This window comes from Calliphora vicina, chromosome 2, assembly GCF_958450345.1.
Source record: "Calliphora vicina chromosome 2, idCalVici1.1, whole genome shotgun sequence".
NCBI classification, from domain to species: Eukaryota; Metazoa; Arthropoda; class Insecta; order Diptera; family Calliphoridae; genus Calliphora; species Calliphora vicina.
Genome location: NC_088781.1, coordinates 6,317,382 through 6,343,626, shown reverse-complemented (window position 1 = coordinate 6,343,626; position 26,245 = coordinate 6,317,382). Strand labels below are relative to the sequence as shown.

General features: G+C 28.1%; 1 protein-coding gene across 1 annotated transcript; it reads left to right on the top strand.

Annotated features, from left to right (window-relative positions):
• Nucleotides 1–292: 292 nt before the first annotated feature.
• On the top strand, nucleotides 293–25,555 carry mts (protein phosphatase 2 catalytic subunit mts). The gene is made up of 4 exons (XM_065502089.1): nucleotides 293–887; nucleotides 21,904–22,467; nucleotides 22,542–22,732; nucleotides 24,606–25,555. The coding sequence occupies exons 1-4, from the start codon at nucleotides 786–788 to the stop codon at nucleotides 24,676–24,678; spliced, it is 930 nt and encodes a 309-aa protein (XP_065358161.1). The 5' UTR covers nucleotides 293–785; the 3' UTR covers nucleotides 24,679–25,555.
• Nucleotides 25,556–26,245: the final 690 nt, after the last annotated feature.

Below are 26,245 nucleotides of genomic sequence, written 5' to 3'. Positions count from 1 at the left end.
TAAACTTGGCATTACTCTTTTAACAAGTATTAAGCATTTGCACATAAGTTAAAAAGAGATAAATACAAGAATACATATAGCTTTACTTTTTCAATTGCAGTTAACAATAGCATTAATAAAAACTTGGCATTACTCTTAAATAATTTGTCATCGTATAAAAAATTTTGCTTTTCATCAGTCTTCGAAAACAAAACTGCAAGAATTTAATTTAAGACTAATACAAATTATTTACATATAATATAGTTCGAAATAAAAACAAAACAATAAGAAATAACAATTAATAATTTATAAATATTCAAAACGAAAATTAAAGGAGAAACAACATATAAAGTATTTTGTACAATAGTTAACAAGTATTAAGCATTTGCGCATAAGTTAAAAAGAGATAAACATAAGCATAAATATAGCATCACTTTTTCAATTGCTGTAAGAAAAATAGTGAAGCACTCAGTCAGTCGTTCGTCGTTTTTTCACTCGTTCGTATCGTTTTTAAGACATTTATCGTGTTTTTTATTCATTAAACTAATTTTAGACGTTGTTGCTGAAATTTGCACTTTTCTATTTTCTTATCGAAAATTTAGCAAATTTCTTTACAACGCCCATAAGTAAAAAGAACGGGATAAAAGAAATAAAACTGCATACAATAACAAGAAAAACTTAAATCGGACTTATAGCCCCAACTTTTTGGATTATATAAATTTTTCTTTCGCCCCTCTGTGTTAAAAAAAGCCGTCAAAATTGAATCGACAAAGATTGACGAGACTTTTTCCTCTACTTCAACTGCAATGGAGGATAAAGCAACAACAAAAGATCTGGATCAATGGATTGAACAATTGAATGAATGTAATCAATTGACAGAAGCACAAGTTAGAACTTTGTGTGAAAAGGTATGTATACCGCAGAAAATAAAAGTTTTATCCCAGAAAAACAATGACAAATAAACAGGAAAAAAGGTTTATTAAAATATTTTATCACATGCAAAAAAAAATATTGAAAAACCTAAAGAAATTTTTTTGTCGTGAACTTTTTTGCACATATTGAGAGTTTGTGTTAAAAATATATCGTTCTCTTTCTGTTGTGTTATCTTGGAATATGTAAAGGTGTTGAGAGGAAGTTAGTGTCATCTTTGTTTTGGTTTGTTTTTTATTTAAGCAGAGTCAGCCATTTTCCATTAAGACTCTCCCTATTTTGTAATTTTAAAATTTTTCAATGTTTTGGTAATTTCGCATAAGAATAACAGAGAAGGCATTATGTGTATAATTGAAAAAACAGATTGAGTGCGTGTGTTTATGTGGTGGTTCTCTTATTGTTTTGCACTCTCTTGACAAAAAGAGAAAAGTTAACGAAAGTATGTTAATTTTTATATGATGCGTTCATTTTTATTTAAAAATGTAGAATAAAAATCAAAATATAAATAAATAATATTTTTAATTTATGTTTTTATAAAGTTTTTATTAATATATAAATAAATTAAAACATATATCATTAGTTTTTTCGTGTTATATTAAGGAATTTTTACTCTTATTCTTTAACAACTTGCTAAAAAATGTAAGGTTATGTTTTTAAGTAGCCATTTTCTGAAAATATTTCTGGTCATTTCAAAAATTGTTCTTTTAAATGAAAAAAAAACTGACGAATGTAAAAAATTGTAAATTGCAACATTTGTTGCAATTTTATTTTGGTTAGTCATTTAGTTAGTAGTGAGAGTATGTTAAGAAATTTTCATTTTCTTTTGTTGCAGTCGTCTCCATTTTTAACCTTTTCTTCCAAACAACCTTCAGGTCGTCTGTCTTTCTATTATATTAATCTTGCAGTTTTAATTAAACAGGTTTATGTTGTATTTGTTGTTTTCAATAATTAGGAATTGTCTTCAGACCGGTTTTGTGTGTGTTTCTTTTTGTGCTATCCAGACTTTAAAAATTCTTACTTTGCTGCATCTTTCTTTTGGTAAAAATGCCATCAGCCTTTTTTGTATTTTTTTTTTTATATTTTTACACAGACATTCTATAATATACCTATTTTAGTGTAGTTTATAAAAAACCTGTTTGTAAAATATTTCAGGTAAAAAATTTCAAATAAATTTGCGAAACTACCTCGTCATCGTTTATGCTTCTTCATGTTAAGTTTATGTTGATCAAAATAGGTTCTGCAGTTATTATAACATATTTGTATTTATATTTATGAAATTAAGATTTTAGTTTATTTTATCCACAATTTTCCATGTTTAATACTGTTTATTTGCACTTTAAAGATGATTTATTCTCAAATTGTATTGTAAAACTTAATTTCGAGCAATAAACAATAAATTACATTGACTAGCAAGTATTTTGTTGTTGCAAGAGTTAGGTTTTTGACAATTACGTCTCGTCTCTATGTTACCCTATGCCCAAGGCATTTGATAAACCTTTTATGGACAAAATTACCTAGTAATTTTCATAAAAATTTCTTATGTTTGAAAAAATTTCGTTTTAAGCTGAAGAATTATATATAAAAAATTTCTAAATTTCCCGTATTTTTGTGATCATATATAGCTTTCGATTAATTGTTGTCAAAAATTGATTTCAGCATAGAAATCGGAATGATCGTTAACGGACGAATAATCGTTTTTAAACCCTGAAAATCGAAATTTTCGACCATGTAATCTATTAACTAGTCGCTATTTAAAATAATTTATTCTAAATTAGGTGCAATCAAATTTATAACTCTTAAAGTAACGGAATACAAGCAAAAATATAAAATTACATACATTACATGGAGAATTGCTTTTTATTTTCCACTTCAAAAGTATTCAATTTTCATTTATGAAGGTTTTGCAATAACAATTTCCAACAAGGGTTATTAATTTCCCTTAATTATTGCATTCCCGGGAAATACAAAGGAATATTCGCTTTCTGAATATCCGCGACACCAGACATTCAAGACAATTCTGTCGATGTTTTTATTTTGAATATGACTTATCATTATTTTTTTTTATAAAAAGTTCACTTTTTATGAAAATTTATTTTTTAATAAAAGTACACTTTGCTCTTTATACTGTGGTATGCAAAAGTGCTAAGTACAATAGCTTGCAACGTAAATAAATCAAACAGCAGTGCTTGGATGATTTATTATTCCTAAGGATCCTCAATAAACATAATTTAAAGAGTGGAAAACTAATATGGTAGTAACAAATTACCAGTTAATATTATCAATTTGGTGAAGTGTTTACATGTTCATGTATTTTTTAAAACGCATTAAAAAAGTCCAGAAAATATACATTTATCGCATAAGTTTATTTGAAATTAAAATTTTAACTATTTGTTTTTTTTAACAATGAAGGTCTTGCAGTTTAGTTTGGTTATTTGACATTTAAATCATTAATGAAAACAATTGCGAAATAGTTGTAAATAAGTTTCAACACATGTCTGAAACATATTACATACATACATATGTATATTGTTGTAAAACAACACAACAAATTTAAATAATGAACAGGAAAACGGAAATGTATTTCAATAGACCGAAATGAAAAAGCAAAAAAAAAAGTAAAAATTTAATATGTTTTTGTAACAAAAAAAAATTGAAAACAAAATTTTCTAAATATAAATACCAACATTAAAATGTATCAAAATAAATATTTAAAACATTTGCACTGTTTTGCTGACGTATTTATTTATTTCAAAAAATATATGTATGTACGCGAAAATACAGATATGCCTAAAATACGTACATTTTTTTTGGGGCTATATCTGTGTAGGTATATTTTGTGTATATAAATCAAAACAGACAAGCTTTAGCCATTCTAGATAGTGAAGTGAGGTCCTAATTTTTATAAACATTTAACTAAATTTAGACTGAACAAAAAGGAAAATATATTTTTAATTGTTAAAATATGGAATAGTTCTTTTTTTTATTTAAAAAAGGTAATAAGCATATCCATTTTTTAAAATAATCTGTATGTAATAGGTATAAAGAATTGTTTGATTTTTGTTTGTTTTAAAAGCCTATATGTACCTACATATATGAGTCAGTCATTTTATGTAGATGTTTTTATTTTTTACCCATTTCACTTAATATTTATCTGGCACCATTATCACTGAGGCTGCTGTTGTGATGTCTGGTTGAAAAAAGGGGAGATATTCTGTAGTTTTGTTTGTTTCGTTTCTATCTCAAGTGAATTTAACAAAATGTGTTACTTCTTGTGTTTACTCTTCGTTTTTAGTTTTAGTAAACAAAAAAATAAAACATCTTTGAATTTATTGATTAATTTTAAACGTATTCTTTAGGTTTTGGTAATATGTATTTTAATAGTTGAAGGCAATGTTTGAATTACATATACATATTTAAATTTCATTGAAAGTATTTTAAAGAATTATTTCATTTATATTTTGTAAATTAAATTATAATCAGCTGAGTTATAATAGTTGGGTCAGTTTACAATATTGAAATTGTGATTGCAGAAAAGAGCTGGAAAAAAGAGCAGAAAATAAATTGTAAACTAACTAAAGAGATTAAATAACTCGGTTACACTCAAGCGGAAACTGACTAAAAATAAAACAACAAAACTTGAATAAAGTCCATTATCATTCAAACTAACTATAATTAACATAATGTAGGTGTTTTTGTTTTTATTTTTCAGAGTTTATTGATTAATAGTTTGCTTCTTTGTTTTAAAGTTTTATGTTTTAAAAGAGTCGAAAATAATTTAAACAAATGTGCAATGTTTTCCACGTAATAATTTTCGAAAACGAAATGTTAACCCAAATTTTGTTGCAACTGTAATTTTGTAATTTTCAATATTTTGTTTTCATAATATTTACAACAAAATTTTAGACTTAATTTCAAAATAGTACTTCATTTATCATTTATTTTTCTAATACATTTGCACACATTTTTGTATGTATTTCTCAGTTGATAGTTGATGTTTTGATGACTTGTGCAAATTATAAAAAAACAATGTTTTTTAGTTGTATTGTTTTGTTATTATTGTGGTTATGATTGTTTAATTTGTTTTCATTATGTCTATTATCAGATTATTCTTCTTTTTTTGTGTACTATATTCTTCTATCTTTTGTTGTGCCCTGTTTTTATTTATCTTTATCAATTTATCATTAAGGCGACAGTCATACTTGAGTATATCTATTTTTTATTACAACTGACACAGTTAAGATGGTGTTGAGAATTGGGAATATGTTAGGAAATAGGTACTTGGGGTGACAGAAGAGGTACTAGACAAGTACTATGTTTACTATTAGGTGCTTTATTTAATTATTTATTGTAAAATTTTGTATTATAATGAATATTTGTCTACGGGAATTCATTATGAAACTAATTCAAGGCATTTAGTTTTGAAAACTCAATACAATACGAGCACTATGGGTTAAATAGAATTTTTATTGTGAAAATACTTTTTTTTTTCGAAAATAAAGTATTTGTTCAACCAATTTTAATAATTTTCCATATTAAAATGGAAAGTATATTAATGAAAAATGTACTTCTGAATTATTAATGAAAGCATGTATGTTGACTTAGGACTAGAGTTGTCAATTATTCGAGTTTTATTTTTTGTTTATTATTCGATAATAATTAATTTGTGTTTGTTAACAATTAATAAAAATATTGATCCAAATCTAAAGCATTTTTAAATACGTATACGTACGTACTAAAATAGTTTTTTAATTATACCTGTATTATTTATTATTAATTGGAAATTGCATATACTTTAATTTTTCTTAGGGTTAATAGATACTAAGTTTTCCTTTATAAATAAAGTTTTATAATATTCTGATTTTGGTTGGTCGTCTATATATATATAAATGAAATGGTCCATGTATGTAATGTCATCACGTGAGAACGGCTGGAGCGATTTGGCTGAGTTTTTAATACAATTTTCAATCTAACCAATTTGGAATAACATTATAAACTATTGGGCATGTTTCATTGAATTATGTAGTTAATTTTAACTTGAAAATAAATTTATTCGTTTAATCGAATATTTTTTTATTCTATGGTAAATTTTAAAAATGTTATTTATTCGAAAAAAAAAATATAATTTTTCTCCGATTATTCAAATAATTTGTATTGGAGTTTTTGTAAAAAATTGCTTAAATTATATATAATTTTTTAAAAGATTTCCCATAATAAACCAAAAAGTATTTTATTTAGCAATATACTTCTGTATTACTAATCAATGGATCGTTTTATATAGGGCAGTCGATATAGCCATGTCTCTATGTTGAAATCAACATTCCGAATCCTAAATATAATTTTCATACATGATTGATTCATCAATCCGTTAAAATCCCGGTTAGATGAGATATAAACAAAAAAACCACGACTACCTCAATTTGTTTTTATCTATATTTCGATTACAAGTCTTTAACTTAGACAATATGGGTATCTAGAAAGCGTAACCACTTTTTTTAGCACAAATTTGTTTGACGTGTTTACTCTTACAAGTGTTTTGTAAGATCAAACAGCATCAAATAAAATAAATTTAAATATTTTGTTTTGAATCGTCCTAAGTAAAATAAGTTTTTAAAATAAATAAAAGAATTCAAATGTATTTTATTTAGTGGTTTCGTCAAACATTTGTCACGTGTGACCATACCTTTAAAATTACAGACTATCAAGCATTATCTGTAAACATATCAAAGCTTAAACAAAACACAAACAATAAACAGGGAGTTTATCTTTTTTTAAATTCGATACTTTATTACCAAGTATACTTTCGTGAATCGAATATAAGATTTGGCAAAGCCAAATATAACTCTCTGAATTTGCAAATACATAAGAGCAACTCAGTACGTATTTTTACTTATTTGTTATAATTTATAATAATATACTATTTAGATGAATGGCGTTGGTGACTTATAAGTCCTTTTTTTTTGTATTTTTTAGTGGACTTAACACATTTATATATAATTTCCTTCTTTATTTTAATAGTTTTAAATTAGTAATTTATTTTAAAGTATCTAAATTTTCTCTTAAAATGCTATGGAGTTAAGTTTTCGATATCAGGAGTCCATATGATAATAAATTTCAAAAAGTTATGAATTATGAATGAATTAACTAATAATTAATACAAGTTTGGGTCTATTATATATTTAATAACGTAGTTGTACTCAATTCCATTTGACTTAAATAATAAATTTGCTGTTTTGAAAAAAATTAACTGCGTACCACAATATAGCAAAAAAGAAATAATTGTAAACGTTTTTTTCAAACGTTTAATATTTACTTATTAAAACGTTTTGTATTAAAATCAAAGTTTTTGTTAAAAGTGCACGTTTTCTCACTAAACTAACGATTAATAATAATACTTTACAATGCATATGGTATTTTTGTGAATACAATATTTATTTGGCTACAATTACAAATTAGGCATTATAATTTCGATGTTGTGGCAAAGTTTGTTATAACTACGGCTTTTTCTTAGTGGAATTATTCAGATTTAAAAAACCAAACAATCAAATTTCCATAATACAATACTATAAATAAAATAGAATTACATTTCGCCAACAAAATCTAAACCATAGTGCAATGTAAATAAATAAAGTACAAATTAATTTGAAGTGACCTTGCATTATGTAAAAAAGAGCTACAATGAACAAATAAAATAAACAAAACAAATTTCAAATGAAAAAAAATTTAAGTGTTTTTAGATTAAATAATAAAAGTAAATATAAACTAAATTGACTTTACACTATCTGATAAAGGTTTTGACTGTATATATTTTCATTTTGCTAAGATTACGTAGATTCATAATCACGCTCAACAATATTATGAACAAGAGTATTCTAGAAATTGCATTTCTAGCAAAATACAATTTTGGTTTAAAAACTTCAAGACTTTTTAAGACTTTTCAAGTTTCAATATTGAAATCTTACTAGGTGCTAATTAGATTGACAACAATTACTATATGTACTACATATATACTAATAAATAAATGTACATAAGTAATTATTACTATTGCATACACAATTAAAGGTGTACAATTTCCAAACCGCTTCTTACCACCATATTGACCAAGTTTTACACAAACGTGTTTAATTATTTAAGAAATAAGCAAATAAAATAAAAATTATGCATTCGCCCACAAGGACTATGGTGGATGTTAACCTTGAAATCGATTGAATTGTTGTTAAATATTAAAAGAATTTTTAAAACCATTATTTTTTGCTTGTCTACCACCAATCACTTCTATTTTAAGAGACACACCTGAAAAAATACATAAACACTTCCTACGCTGAGTTGAAAAAGCAATATAAATATTGTTTTCATTTTCATTTTATACTTGAATATGGAAAATGTTGTAGTTTATTTCATCAGGAGGATATTGTCCTAATGAGTTGAGAAACTTTCATTCATTTAGTTTGCAGTTAGTTACATTTGTTATAAATATTAAAACAAAAATTACTGAAAGAAACTATAAATTGATGACTCATACATCGTTCTTAATATATAATTATTGTTAAAGTAATATAATTTAAGGAAAGACCTCTTCTGACTCTATTAATGCTTTTAAAACACGAATGTGTGTATATACGTTTTAATTTCTGTAACATTAACAAAATAAATACATACATATGTATGTATGTACATAAATATGCTATTTTTGTTCCTCTGAACATTTATATACTAAACATACTAAACAATTTGCTAAAAAGTTTATTTTTGTTTATATTTTTGTTGTGAGTCTTTCGTTTTGTTGTCTTATGAGTTTACTTTCCTCGTATGTGGGTTGGATTTTTGCGTAGTAAATCAAGAATTTATGAATGAAACACCACAAACGTAACTTTAACTGCCACTTTTGGAATAACAGTAGCAAGTGAGTGAACGGATGAGAGTATAGTAAACTAACATACATACGTTAAATGTTAAATGTAACGTTAACAATTAGTATGTTGTAGTATGAAAAATATAAACTATTACGTATTACGACTATTTATGAAAATTACTACACTTTCCTTTCGGGTATGTGATGTTATAAATTGGGGTAGACTGGACGGCGTTATATGTATGCGCGCTCTAGTTTTGTAGGTTTGGTCTTTGGTGCCATTTGAAATTTTCAAGGTTTCATTAATTCGTCATAATTTTCCATTGTATATAACGTTTAGTTAGTATAAACACGCTTTTCATTATTCTATTACTTGGGGTCTTTCTCTTTGAAATATAGAATTCTGTATATATTTAATTAAATGACTCACGTTTATTACGTACATATGTATATATTGAGGTTTTTATTTTTCATTCATTTGTATAGGTACATATTTGTTTTGTTAATATTGTTAAATAGGTATAATGTGGTTGTCAAGTTTTGTTCTTTTCTTTAAATCGTTTTTAAATTCCTTTTCTGATAGATATAAATATATTTCGCAAAAGTTTTAACTTGTATTTAATTTTATTGAAATTGGCATGAACATTGATCGACGTATTTGTGCAGTTGAAAATTATCTAGATTTTGTTGAAATTTAAGAAAATTTTAAAGAACCCTCGCAATAAGAAACATGCATAGAAAATTTGGACTTATGAGTGCAAAAAATAATAAAAGTTGAACCTAAAATCATCATTTATTTGGTCACATACCACTGCACATACTTATTTTGTTCCCATCAATATTTAAATGCACGAATCTAGAAAAGTTAAATTGACCACTGATATTTTCTAGTAATAAAAAATACAAAAATAACCATTTGTATTGTATTGATGGTGGGTAGGCAAGATTCAGTACTAGATTTTCCGGGAATTTCCAGAAATTTATAGAATAAATTCACAAAATGAAATAAAACTGGTTCGACTTATATAACTGAATGTCGATCACCACAACTAACCCTTTTCATCCACAACAGAAAAATTCTGCCATTTCGGCTATCATAACCAAAAATGTTTTTTGTGACTAAAACTATTTTGTGTGGCAAAAACTAAAAAAAATTTATTATTTTTTTAAGTAAAATCTGTTCAGAATATTATAGTTCAGGTATTTCTAAATATAGTCTGAAAGTTTTTCTAAAATCGGAAAACGTTAACCTTTAAATCGTGAAGGTCAAAAATTTAAAAATTTGACCTTTGACCTTCACGATTTAAAGGTTAACGATTTCCGATTTTAGGAAAACTTTCAGACTATATTTAGAAATACCTGAACTATAATATTCTGAACAGATATTACTTAAAAAAATAATAACATTTTTTTAGTTTTTGCCACACAAAATAGTTTTAGTCACAAAAAACATTTTTGGTTGTGATAGCCGAAATGGCAGAATTTTTCTGTTGTGGATGAAAAGGGTTAGTTGTGGTGACTTTTGTTTTAATATTTCTCAAAATATGTTAATTTTGTTCCTAGATTTATTGTTCTAGTGGCCTGAGACACGTTAATGGCCTGCAAATAGCAACATTTTTTTTTAAAAAAACTGAAAAAAATGCATTTTTTCCCCTTGTAAATGCACCTCAAAACTAAATCGAAAGTCGGCAAGGGTTGCCCTTCTTAGAACAAGCTAAACAATTTTTTGGTTGTATTTTAGGTCATTACGAAAGTTTTCAGGGGGTACCGTGTCAACATTTCAAAAAATTTAATTCTAAGGGACACTCTAATATCCATATTTCCTATATTAATGACTCAGCAATCCAGATATAGATAAAAATAGGTAAAAATCGAGGTGGTCCTGGTTTGTTTCTTATATCTCAGCTATTTGCTGGCCGATTGTTTAGCCGGAAGAATTCCCTATATATTGATGTATGAATCATGTATGAAAGTTATTTGGGGACTACGGAGAGTTTATTTTAACTGACGGACATCCAGAATATGTATACAAGCATAGTGAACAATTTAGAAATTACAAACGGAATGACAAACTTAAATATACCCTTGCCATTGCATGGTGAAGGGTATAATAAGTACCTACTCTACTAAATAAAGTAATGGGTAACCACCACTCATTACAAAATAATGTATGTGGTAACTAGTTGCCATTACCAAATATCCCAGAATTTTTGCTGGGTTAATTTTTGTTTACTTTTTTTTAGATAAAACACAAATAGAAAAATAAGCATTTTTTATGACGAGTAAATTCAACATAACATTCTATTTTCAAAAAGTTACATCTTTCCGCAATCTATGTCTTTTTATTTGTAGGATTAAATTTTCAATGAATTTTAAATATATAAAAGAATTAATATAAAAAAGTCTCTTTCATTATATCACCAATCATCACAGATTGCGTCAGAAATGTATTTTTGCTTTTAATTCTCAAGTGCAAATTAACTTTTTTTTCTTTTCTTGTTATATTACTTTTCTATTATAACTTCTACACTTATAATGACTTTTTAATTTGGCAATTGTTGTACAAATATCAGCAATTAATTTTAAATTGTATATGTATATGAGATTTTCTTAATTTTACATTGGAAATGTTTATATGTATACAATTTTTATTATACTATATTTTTGAATTTATAATTTTGTTTTTCAAAATTTCCAAAGACAAATTTTTGAAGTTCAATAACCTCGTAACCATATTAACGACAAATACGACGACGTCATTGTCTACCTCCACTATCACAACATAATCAAAAAGACTAGATGGATAGATATGTAGATAGACCACGAGAATAAATAAATCGTGAGTTTTAAACACAAAAAAACAAAAAAATGATACAACTTTGAATAGTGTAACTGAGTAAAACAAAATTTACATTAAAATGTCTTGTGCTTGCTTTACTGCTGCTGTTGTCTTGCCTGACTGCATACATTGATCACGTGAGTCCAAAATATGAAAAACAACTTACAGTTAAAGGCTTAGCTATAGGAACGCATACGAAATTACTCAACAAATTTAACTTGTTACACAAATTGTACGTCTAAAGTAAATGTGGTTATGTGGAAATGTAATTTTCTGTTTATATATTGATACCCGTACTGTAACTGAGTGTATTCGAAGCATGTTGTATTTTTTGTTCCGTAAGGCACTATAACACAAATTCAAAATGCATGGTAAAAATATTTATACAACATTAGCCAAATCTATGATTTAAACATGACATGAAATCCACAATCAATCGATTTCCGTTGTAATTGTCTTGGACGCACATACACATACAGTTAGCGTCTGGCAGGAGGAAAACTGTTTACATACATATATATTTACTTTCTTGAATTGTAAATTATTTTAATATTATTCATTATTTGTTTATTATGACTGTTTATTATATACATAAGTATATTTTTGGTTTATTGCTGTCACAAACTTTCTTCAAGTAAAATAATATGATTGCATGTTTAATAATTGTTATAGAAAAAGAAAGCACAACAAACAACATCCAAAGATATTATCAAATTGTTGGCTGTTGTTAATTTTCATGTTAACCAACCATCATCATAATTACATTAAACTTTGTTTATTTATTTTACAATGCAAACAAATTTATAAAATAATAAAGGTGTTCCATGTCAGAATTTGTTTTCATTTGCGAAAGTGCAATATTTGCACTAAACAGGGCAAAATTCTGGTATAATTGTATTTTGAAAAGGATAAAATTACATTAAATAAAGCGGCAATTGAACATTCAAAATAGCTGGCGATAAGCTTGATTTCTAAAAAGGATTTTGGAATGTCTGGACAGATATGCTTGATATACATATATTGGTGTTATGTATTAATTTAGAGAATTTTTTTAATTGTCAAAATAATGTTTAGATTGTACGATGGGTTGACAAACTATGTAAAATCTTCCATGTGTAACTGGATTCCAATTCCAATATTTAAATGTATTAATTCATTCAGGTTCATAATCCTAACCATTGGCTTTAATTGGTTCCAATTATTCAACTGACAAACTGATGAAGAATCAACTACCTATAATAATATTTTCCAGTACTGAATACCATTTTTCGAATTTGCAAATTAAAAATAAATATTCTAAAACGTCTTAATACATAAGAAGACCATCAAATGAAATCATTTATTATTTTCCCACTTTTTTAGACGACGATTTGAGTCGAAATTTAAATATAAAAATATCATAAACACTCAGTGTGAGACGATCCTCACATTCCTCATATATGTATGTAAGTAACTAAACCAAATATTTATTATAAACAAAGACAAACAATTCCTTTGTTATCATTAAAAAATTTATTTAATTTCAAAATAACAAACCTCGTTGTAATAAAATATCACTAGAACAACAACAAATACGATTGTGCAATCAGAAAGAAGTGCCACAAAAAGTGCATTTTTTAAATAATTTCCTTGATCAAAGTGTATAAAATGCCGAATTAATTTGTAGTATCAATGAAAAATAAAACTATTTTTAAACAGTGCTCCTCGCAACCAATTAACTCAATGACCTAAAACCATTTAAATGTAAATAAATCGATTAAACTTAATCTAACCCTTAAACTTGCCCCTTACTCCCCTTTCTCTTCCTCACTCACTCTCTCTGTGAATTCTGAACAAACAGAGAACAAATATAAATAAATTGAGAAAGATAACAAAAAATAAAATAAATAAAAACAAAAAAAAAAAAAATGATAAACGCCACCGCCTTGATAGTAATAGAACCAACAGCTCTAAAGCTGACTGATGTAAAAATAATAAAAATGTACAATATGTATTTAGTTAGTTGTGTGTGTGTGTGTTAGTTCTTGTAATGACTGATGATTATTTTTAAATTTATCACAATTAAAAATAAATCATTTTGTGTTGGTCCAAACTTATTGCACTAGTGAAACAAACACCCATAACGAAGAAGACAAGATGAAGGGACACATTTATAAATGTAAATAAAAAAAAATTTGGCAATACTCTCGTACAACGTACTCGAAAATACAAAAGGTGAAGAGAGTGGAGTAGAGTAGTAGACATGAAAGACAGAAAAGAGCAGCAGAGATAATAAAATTAGATAAATTATAGAGGCGACAAAGACATCATCAGGGCCGTTCGTTCACAAGCATTAAAATAATACAACAAATATAATTTAATTTAAAACAAACACATATAAAAAAATTATAAAAAAAGAAGAAGTAGCATCAGACGAGACGAGACAGAGTGAATGGTGTAATTTAAACAAAAAACACAATAAACCAAAAATTGCATTGACGATGATGATGATGCTGTTAATGATGACACAATAAAAGTCTTCCGTAACTATTTGCCAAAATCTTTTTGTATTTCCCACATAATGAGCAAATATTTAAGCAGAAATGCAATTTTTAATAAAAACAAAAAAAATGTTTGTTGAAAATTAAATTTATACAGGGAGCATTAAAATGGAGTAAATATTTGTTTATTTGAATGGAAAACAAACAAAATATAAGACAGTGGATCAAATAAAATTTAAAACAATTCGAGTCGGAAATAAACCAACCAATTGTAGTAGGGAATGTAAGAAAAGATATTATCACATTGTTGGTGTTTTGTTTGTTTAAGCTTTCATATTTTTATAAATAATGCTTGAGTTTGTGTTATTCTCATTCACTCTTCTATAATTTTATTTCTATAATATCTTAGCATTTCTAAAGTCTTTCGGCTTTACAACTGCTATAAACTATACATTTCAGTGAATTAATCAATAATTACATTAAGAATTTAGCACTTAAAAACGAAATCTTACTAAAATTTTAGATTCATTAAAAACTTTATCAATTATCTATACAAATTTTTAAATTCAAAAATTTTCTGTAAAAGTTTGATTTTTTCAACATTAAACAATTATTATATTTTATTTTCTGTGAAAAAATTTGGATATTATAATTTTCTCAAGAAATTGTAAAATTTATGTATATTTTCGAACCTTGTAAAAATTTTTAAAGAAAATTTAAGATTTTTTGATTTTACGAAATTTTTATAAATTTCTATCAACAGTTTTTTTATGTTCGAAATTGGTAAAATTTTTATAGAAAATTTTCAAATTTATAAACAAATTTCTTAGAAAATTTACGATTTGTCGAAATTTGTACAAATTTCTATAAAAAGTTTTCGATTTTCGAAATTTGTACAATTTTCTATAGAAATTTTTCGAATTCTTAAAATTTGTACAAATTTCTAATAAAATTTTTCTACACCATTTGCAATTATATTTCAAAATTTTCTAATTGAATTTCACAATATTTATTCCAATTATATTTCAGAAATTTTCATTTATATTTCAGAAATTTTCATTTATATTTCAGAAACTTTCATTTGTATTTCAGAATTGTCCAATTGTATTTCAGAAATTTATTTCTGTTGGAGTTTTTCCCTAAAATGCAACTCTGCATATTTCCTTAAGTTTCTTTTGTTATCTCTTTTCTTTTTATCTAGTTAAGTTTAAACGTTACTTTTGTGTTGAATTCTTTTATCATTTCATTCTTAATAAAACTTTTGAATCGACAGGTTATGGGCCCAGAAGAGCTTAAGTTTATTTTATGAAGAGTAACAATTTAATTTGAAGTTTTCTAAGTTTATTTTAATTTGTGTGATGATGAGTTCGTCAATGTTCCAAATAGACAAATTGGACAATGGTAATTATGACACATGGTGTGTGCAGATGAAGTGTATATTAGTGCACTCAGATTTGTGGTCCATTACGAATGGAACTGTTGTCAAGCCGGAGGACACAGCACAAGCCGAATGCTGGAAACAAAAGGACGAGAAGGCACTCGCCACGATTATTCTATCAGTGAAGACAACTCAGTTAAACTACATAAAGAACTGTAAGTCAGCCTTGGAAGCATGGAAGAAGCTTGATGAAGTCTACAGACCAAGTGGCCCAATACGAAAAGTTACCCTCTACAAAAAACTTTTAAATCTACGTATGCTGGAAACAACGACCATGTCTGAATACCTGAATTCATTTACGGAAATATCTGAAAAGTTGGCCGAAGTTGGCATTGAAATTGCTGAAGAGCTATTGGTAATTATTTTACTCTCCAGCCTACCCAAGGAGTTCGAAAATTTCGTCATAGCTATAGAGACACGAGATTCCCTGCCGTCGTTAGATTTGCTGAAAATAAAGTTAATAGAAGAAGGTGATCGACGCATACAACATGGTGATGGTGATGAGGCTGTAGTTGTAAGTCAACAGGCTTTTGTAGCTCGATCAAAACAACACATGAGAAACAAGAACAATAATAGCAGCAACAACCCTAGCAATGGCAACAACAACAACAATGTTAACGGTCGAAAATTTAAATGTTATAATTGTGGCAAGCGTGGACACTTTGCAAAAAATTGTAGGAGTACGAAACAAAATGGCGACGATACGAGAGATCAACACCGATCATTTGCAATGCTTGCAGCTGGCAACAATAATACTTTTGACAAAAACTCTTGGTGTATTGACAGCGGCGCCACGTCTCATATGTGTTGCCAACGTAACTTATTTGTAAATTTCGTGGAAACCAACGAGAAAATTGTATTGGCATGTGACAGTTACATAGAAGCAGAAGGTAAAGGAGATGTGAAAATAAAAACTCAAGATGGCGACATAACTTTGAAAGAAGTGCTTTACGTTCCTAGAATGGTGGGAAATTTCATATCAGTTGGAAAGGCGATTGCAAATGGCTGTACCGTACATTTTAATGGTGATTCTGCGAAAATAAAAAATAGATTGAATGAAATTATTTTGGAAGCTGAAAATAAAATTAATTTGTTTATATTCTCCGAATACCGTCAGTCAAATTTTCTACTTTCAAACGAGGCTGCTATACGTTGGCACAACCGATATGGCCACCTTAATTTCAAGAGTATGGGTGATTTAATTAATGAGAATGCGGTAAGTGGTTTGAATATTAAGGATGTTCCACAGAATTTAAGTTGTACAACATGTATGAAATCCAAAATTTGCTCGCAACCATTCCCATCAAATCAGCACAGAGCAGACAATTTATTGGACCTAATTCATACCGACGTTTGTGGTCCTATGAATGAACCATCGCTTGCTGGCTCCCGGTATTTCGTCACTTTTATTGACGATCACTCCAGACATGTATTTGTATATTTTATGAAGAACAAGAGTGAGGTTTTCGATAAATTTAAGGTGTTTAAATCTTTTGTTGAGAAACAACTAGATCGCAGTATTAAGTGTATAAGAAGCGACAATGGCAGAGAATACGTGAATTCCCATTTCGATAAACTACTAGAGGAAAATGGTATACAAAGGCAGCTAACAGTACCGTACACCCCACAGCAAAATGGTATTGCTGAACGAGCCAATAGGACGATAGTTGAGATGGCACGAAGTATGATGCTTTATTCTGGCGTTGATGAGATACTGTGGGCTGAAGCCGTCAACACTGCTGTTTATATTAGGAACCGCTCGATAACGAAAATTCTGACGGATAAGACACCATTTGAAATATGGCATGGTAAGAAACCTAATGTAGCTCATTTTAGAATTTTCGGTTCACCTGTTGTGGCGTTAGATAAGACTCATAGGAAGAAATTTTCGGCAAAAGGCAAGGAATACATTTTCGTCGGCTATTCTACGACTGCAAAGGCCTATAGATTATTTGATGTGCAAGAAAGAAAAATAGTTGACAAGAGAGACGTAATTTTTTGCGAGAATGCTTTTATACCGAAAAACACAGATGATGTTATAGAGTTGACAGTTCCACCTGACAGTACACCAACAGAAGAGGAACAAGCTATTGAGAGAACTTCAGTTGATACAGATGAAGAATATGAGTCGAGTTCCGAAATTGGTTTTAAGGGGTTTGAGTCTGACAGCGATGATGAAGATGGACAACCAAGTACTAGTGGTGCAAGATCTCGTGGAAGACCTAGAATAATTCGTTCGGGTAATGTTGGTCGTCCAAAAAAGGCACACAACACGATAAACTTCGCTGAGGAAATCCCAATACCGCAAAATATTCAAGATGCTGTTTCATGTAAGTATTCCGGAAGATGGAGAGATGCTATGAACAACGAATATAAGGCACTGCAGGAGAACGAAACCTGGTATTTAGTTGACCTTCCTCCAGGTAAGAAGGCCATAGGTAGCAAGTGGGTCTACAACGTAAAGAAAAATGAGGATGGAAGTGTAGCCCGTTTTAAGGCTCGTTTGGTTGCAAAAGGGTGTAGTCAAGAATACGGTGTTAATTTTAAGGAAACGTTCTCACCAGTCTTAAGGTATTCAAGCATCAGATTGATTTTTGCAATAGCTGCTGAAAATGGATTATATCTACATCACGTGGATATATCTACAGCTTATTTAAACAGCACATTGGATGAGGAAATCTACATGAAGCAGCCGGATGGATTTCAAGATGACCGGTATCCTGGTCAAGTTTTGCGTTTAAGGAAGGCAATTTATGGACTTAAGCAGTCGGGGCGTTCATGGAATACTACACTTGATGCGGCGATCCGTAGTATGGATTTCAAAGCTTGTGACAGTGAACCTTGTATTTATACCAAACATGAAAATGGAAAATATAATTTTATTGCTGTCTATGTCGACGACATTTTAATTGCTTGTTCCAATGAAGCCGATGTACACTCTATTAAAGATGGCATTGCGGCTAAATTTAAACTGGTAGATAACGGCAATGTAAAACAGTTCCTAGGCATGGAAATCGAACGTGAGGGTGATACTGGTAAGATCAGCGTTGGTCACTCCCAATATATAGAAAAGGTTTTGATGGAGTATTGCATGGAAAATTCTAGACCAGCATCTACACCCCTTGATCCAGGTTTTCAGATTGCCTGTAATGAAGAAAACTGTGAACATATAGATGTTAAATGGTATCAGTCATTGATTGGAACATTAATGTATTTGGCGATAAGTACGAGACCAGACATTCTACACTCAGTTTGTAAGCTGGCACAGAGAAACCAAAATCCACATGTAGAGCATGAAAAGGCAGCCAAACACGTTTTGAGGTATCTACGAACTACTAAGCAACTTAGACTTCAATATTCCAAGACTAATAAACCCGCAGTTGGTTTTGTCGATGCTGATTGGGCCAGTTGCACGGAAGATCGAAGATCATACACCGGATTTACATTTTTCTTAGCAGGATGTTGTTTCAGTTGGGAGAGTAAGAAACAACCCAATATTTCACTCAGTAGCACTGAAGCTGAGTTCGTGGCTTTGTCAACAGCAGCTAAGGAGGCAATATATTTGAAAAGGCTTTTGAAGGAAATGAATTGTTATCAAAATGAAGAGCCAATGGTACTTTATGGTGATAACATTGGTGCACAACACTTGGCAAAAAATCCTGTATTTCATGGAAGATGTAAGCACATAGATGTTAAATACCAGCATGTGAGAGAAGTTATAAAATCTAACCAAATTGAACTGCGCTATGTGTCAACCGATGAAATGACTGCTGATATTTTAACTAAAAATTTAAATAAAACTAAACATGAAAAATTTGTCAAATCGTTAGGATTGGAATAATGTAATTTATTTGATTTTGTATGTAAAAATATGCAGATTTGAGAGGGCATGTTGGAGTTTTTCCCTAAAATGCAACTCTGCATATTTCCTTAAGTTTCTTTTGTTATCTCTTTTCTTTTTATCTAGTTAAGTTTAAACGTTACTTTTGTGTTGAATTCTTTTATCATTTCATTCTTAATAAAACTTTTGAATCGACAATTTCAAATACAAGTTTTGAAATACAAATTTAAAATTCTGAAATATAATTGAAATATTCTGAAATTCAATTAGAAAATTCTGAAATTTAATTGGAATTTTCTGAAATACAATTGCAAATGGTGTATTTCTCGAAATCTGTCAAATTTTAAAAAGAAAATTTTCGATTTTACACATTTTTCTTATTCTCGAAATTTGTACAAATTTCTTTAGACATTTTTCGAATATTGTATTTATTTATTTCTGTATTTTCAATAACCTAGACTAGTCCATAATCGGAGAAAATTTTTTAGTTAAATAAACAATTATATAATTTCTAATTACATTTCTCGAAATTTGCTCAATTTTCAATAGAAATTTTTCGAATTCTCGAAATGTGTCTGCTATAGACATTTTTCGAATTCTCGAAATGAGTTTGCTATAAACATTTTTTAAATGTCTAGATAAGTATGTATGTATTTGTGAAACGGTTGTCTATATACCTATAATATTGAAAAACTTTAAATACATACAGTGACCGACAAAATTCTACATACGACCATTATTTTCGTAACTCGCGGACTTCTAAACCATAATAAGTAAAAGTAATGATGCAGTTTTATTTCCAATGCATTTTTAGTAATATAACAAAAAAATATCGCTAAATTTATAATTAATTTAACTTTTATTCACAAAAAAATAAAAAAATATGTTGACAAAAGTCTACATACGATCTGTACACTAAATAAACATTTTTCAGCGAATACAAATTTTCATTAAATTCAATATTTCGTTGGGCCACCACGGGCATCTACAAGCGTCTAGGCATCGAAGCAACTAAATTTTCCTGTTCTGCGGACGTTATATTTTGCCATTCTTCTGGAAGGTTCTCCTTTAACATTGGTGCACAAGTAATAAGAAGTTTTCGGATCTTCCATTGTAGAATTTCCCACACGAGCTCAATAACATTTAAGTCCGGGCTTTGAGGTGGTGTGTACAATTATCATGGGGCATGGTAGAGTAGCCAATCTTTGACAATTTGAGACCAATGTTTCGGATAGTTATCATGCTGAAAAATCCAACTTTAACCAAGAGTTAACATATCAACGGATGCTCTCAAATTTTGTTCCAAAATGGATTTGTACTGATAACGATCCATATTATCCTCAATAAACACTAACTTTTCCACTCCGGAAGCAGCGACAGTACAGAACCATCACACTGCCAACACTGTAGCGAGTAAGTTTTTCGGATCCATTGCTGTATTTGTTTTGCGCCATACTATATCTCTCTCATTACTTCCAAATATGTTATACTTCAACTCATCAGTGAACAAAACTCGCTTCCAGAATTCCATGTCCTTTTCAAAGTGGTTTTTGGCGAATTCCAAACGAAGTTTGAGATCCGTTCGCTAATTTACTTTAATTACCATTATTATTTAAGGTCCTTTGAATTGTTCGTGGATGAACAATAACTTCTGATCTTGTTGCGAGTTCTTTGGCCAATTTTGTGGTATTAACTTTTGAGTTTTTGTTGACTTCTTTTAAAATGAAGATTACATCTCTACGATGTAGTTTCTTTGGTCGACCAATTCGCAGCTTGTTTTTAACTCTACCAGTGTTTTCAAAGTTACTGAATATTGTTTGAACTGTAGACTTAATAAATTGCATGCTTATCTGTTAGTATTAAAAAAACCAGTACATGCTGTGGTCGTATGTAGACTTTTGTCAATGTTTTTTTTATTGTTTTTTATGAATAATTTTGCAAGTTTACATTTTTTGGTGCAAAGCAATAAAATAGATTTCAAACAAAACTGCATTATTTTTTTATTTACCAGGTTTTCTCTAATAAAGTGGCAAAAGTTGTGGTCGTACGTAGACTTATGTCGACCACTGTACGTAAAAAATTTTATAATTCGATTTTAAAAAATTTATTTTTGACAAAAGTGTTTACCAAATATTGTCGATAATTTGTATCCTGTCTGTTCATGTATTTCTTTTCTGAAAAATTCAATAAAGATGACAGATTTAATAAAATATAATATTTTATAAATCTGTCACATAGGGGATTTTTTTATTAAACGAGAGTAAGTGAAAAACTATAGTTTTCAATTTTATTCTTATAAACAACCATTAAAGGTTGTTGTTTATAAGATTTAATTTTTCTCTGTAATCATACAGAGTTACTCAGCGTTTTATAAAACGTATAAAAAAATGCACTTATATTTATATATAAAATTAGTTTAGCTACACGTGTTTGTAATCTATTAATTTAATGGTAATTTAGCTTTTATAGCAGTTGTTAGATGTTTGTACTGCTTAATAAATGTAAATAACACATAATAATCCATCATATCTGTTTATTTAATTCTAGGCCAAGGAAATTCTTTCCAAGGAATCAAATGTTCAAGAAGTTAAATGTCCTGTTACAGTATGTGGCGATGTGCATGGTCAATTTCACGATCTTATGGAACTATTCCGGATAGGCGGCAAATCTCCAGATACAAATTACTTGTTCATGGGTGATTATGTAGATCGTGGTTACTATTCGGTGGAGACTGTTACATTATTGGTGGCGTTGAAAGTACGCTATCGTGAAAGAATTACCATATTGCGTGGCAATCACGAATCCAGACAAATTACACAGGTCTACGGTTTTTACGATGAATGTCTGCGCAAATATGGTAATGCAAATGTTTGGAAATACTTCACCGACTTGTTTGACTATTTACCGTTGACCGCTTTGGTCGATGGACAAATATTTTGCTTGCATGGTGGTCTTAGTCCATCTATCGATAGCTTGGATCACATCCGCGCGCTGGATCGCCTACAAGAGGTGCCGCATGAGGGACCCATGTGCGATTTGCTTTGGTCTGATCCCGATGATAGGGGTGGCTGGGGTATTTCACCACGTGGTGCTGGTTACACCTTTGGTCAAGTAAGTTTAACATAGCAAGATATATGATTTAATGACGTTGCTAATAATGAAGGTGCTATGTTGTTTCATTGCAGGATATTTCAGAAACATTTAACAATACAAATGGTCTAACATTGGTGTCACGTGCCCATCAATTGGTTATGGAGGGCTATAATTGGTGTCATGATCGTAATGTTGTCACAATTTTCTCAGCGCCAAATTATTGTTATCGTTGTGGTAATCAAGCGGCTCTTATGGAATTAGACGATTCACTCAAATTTTCATTGTAAGTAAAAAGAAAAAATAAAATAATATAAATTTTAATTTTAAATCATATCAAGGAAGTGAAGTAACTTAAATATTACAATACAATTAAATTATAATATTCGCAGTTCGATTTGAAAATGGAGTGGAGTGTAACCATTGTATGTGCGCATACATTTTTGATTTTGGGTTGATTCTTATAAATTACACACTATTAGCCAGTTAAATAATATCGAATGATTCGTTCACATAAATATAAAGTTAATTCGCGTAGAATGTGAACGAAATCTTTCATTCGAAAATGCATATTGTATAGAATTAATCAATATACTCCTTACATTTGTGAAAATGTGTTGATTATTATGCATTTTTTTTTTGCTTACTCTGTTTTCATTTATACTTCAATTACATAATTTAAATTTTAAATTATGTAATTCAATTAAAATTTTTAACTTTTAAGACAGAATTAATTATAAAATTAAATGAAAAACATTTATTTAAAATTTCTGTTTATAATTATTCTGTGAAGTTTATTGTTAGTTTTTTATCTAATCTGTTTATTACCATTTATGTTCATAATTTATTTATTTCCCTCAAATATTTATTTATCAATTTGTTTATTTTCAAATTATTGTACTAAACAGAGTCTAGTTCTAGTTTCGTAATAAACTAGATAACAAATTACGCAAATTGCATTTAAAGGCTGAATACATAATCTTTTTTTTTATTTTTAAAAACATTGCAGAATTTAAAACAATAAGAACTTTATATTAATTAAAGTGGTTTTGCGAACATATAAAATATTATTTTAATCAGGCATGTGATAAAAAACGATCGTTTTCAAAACTGAAATCAATCTCAAAAACGATTTAGGTGTGATTTTCAAAATTTTTTGATTTTCTATATGTATTTTTTTTTCAAGCTTGAAGAATTTCTCTTCAAAATATTTTCGAAATTAATAGGATTATAAAATTTATAAATTTCGAATATTTAACAAAAATTTTGTAATTTTTTTTTTCAAATATTAAAAAAGTTTCGAATAATAAAAATTTTAAAGAAAAAAAATTCTATAGAAAATCTTCGAATACTCGAATATTCGAAATTTTCGAATAATAGAAATTTTTCTAGAACACTTTTGATTTGTACAGTTTTCTATATAAAATTTTCAATTTATCGAAATTTGCACAATTCTATAGAACATTTTCAATTTATGCAATTTTGTACAATTTTCTATAGAAACCTTTTTTGAATATTCGAATTTTGTAATAATGTCTATAAGAAAATGTACGATTATTTAAAATTTGTATAAATTTTCTATAGAAAATTTTTGAATATTCGAGATTTGTTTCTATTCATTTTTCGAATATTCGAAATTTTTGTAAATTATTATACATATGTATAGAAATTTTTCGTATAATCGAATTTTGAGTAGTTTGTAAGCCATATTTGGCCCAAATGGGCTTGGTTAATAAATTGTATTAATTGTCAAAAAAAAATTGTACAAATATTATGCAGAAAATATTCGTAATTTGTGTAATATTATTATAGAAAATTTTCAAATATTCGAAATTTGTCAAAGTTTTAAAAATTTGTATTATTTTTTTTTATGAATATTGATAGAATTTCCGATAATTTTTTTCAACTCTTCGAATTTGCAAAACTATGTAGAAATTTTTTTTATAAAATATTCGATATTTGTAGCAATTTTTTTTCCAAATTTTTTTTTTAAAACTTTTCGTATTTGAGAAATATTATAGTAATTTTTTTATAAAATGTTTTCAATTTCGAAATTTTTGAAAACAAATTTCACAGTACATTTTTGTTACTTTTTTTGCATTTTAATTTTATGATTTACTAATAAAAACTAATTATTTTCCATTCAAATTTTTTTCCAGCCTACAATTCGACCCAGCACCCAGACGTGGAGAACCACATGTTACACGAAGAACACCAGATTATTTCCTTTAAGAGAAATTACCAACAAGATAACATTACAAGAACATTTACATTTATTACTATATAAAATACTAATGATAATAATACAACAACAAAATCATAAAGGGAAAAATCCAAAATATAAAAACCAGTAAAACAACAACCAACAATCAGGAACAACATCGTCGTCATCATCATCATAGTCGTCGTCGTCAGCATCATCATCAGCAAACACCAACAACAACAAAATACAAACAATTTAAACAATGGTAGAGATGTATGGATGGATGGATTGATGATGAGAGGTGAGATAGAGTTGGAGAATGAAAGTATAAAAAAAACTAAATGAAAGCAGCGTTAAGAAAAAAATTAAAACTAAATAAAAACAAATAATTTATATACAATTAGTTACAACAAAGCTGTAATTTAGAGAAAAAAAAAAGAAAACAAAAAAGGAAAAAAACCATACTTCTAATAAAAATAGAGAAAAATTTAAATTAAAAACAAAAGTAATAATTTTAAACAAAAGAAACTTAAAATAAGCCCCGTACATTTCGTTTTTTAAATACACACATACAAACAATTCCCCCCTCCCCTCAGAGATACAACATAAAAAGAAAAGGATTAAGAGGCGGCCATTATTAAACAATTTGATAAGAAGCCCCAGGCATGCAAAGCGAAGGAAAGAAAGGACTACAAACATTTGACAAGTCAGATGGAGAGCGAGAGAAAAGAATTCGAAAGCGAAGGAGCCTCTAAAGCATTTTTTCTAATTTAAAGGCTCAACTATTTAAAAGAAAAAAATTACAAAACAATACAACACAAAAAACACAGTTAATTAAAAATAAAACATTATTTAAAATTAAGAAAATATTAAATAAAAAGTTGAAAAAAAATCATAAAAAATAAATTGCTAAAAAATAGTTTATAATTAATTAAAAACAAACAAAAAAGGGCGAAAGCGAGGCATAAGTAAACACAATTTCAAATTCCTCTAAACTCTCAATATACATTTCTTCTTAAATAACAACTAATTCACAATAAATTTAAGAAACCAACTCCTACCCCCTACCCCTTCTCAGCACGTGCAGAATTCTATCAACTAAATCATACAATTCATTCAATCATTCAAAACATTCTCATGCAAACAAACACTCAATCATCAGACACAAATATTCATTCATTCATTAAACAATTTAATAATAAAATGTAAAATTTTTTGAAAAGAAAAAAACAAAAAAAACTACTTAAAAAATAAATATTTAGAAAGGTATAAATAATAATAATAATATTTAAATAATCAAGTACACTATGCCACAAAAGTCTACAAATGATTTAGCAGACAATTGTAATCTACTTATTGTATTATTTTTACATATGCATACATATATATTTACATAAATTTAATTGTAAACAAATAAGTTAATTTTATGTTTTATTAAAGAAATATATATATTTCGTTGGAAATTAAAATCTACACAAATTTTATACACTAGAAAATATTTTAGTTTACTTTTAGTTTTTCTTTTTTTTTTTGGGTCCTTAAGGAGCTACTTTGAGCTGAATTTCAAGGTAGTCCTTTGGTAGACAGAAGACTACT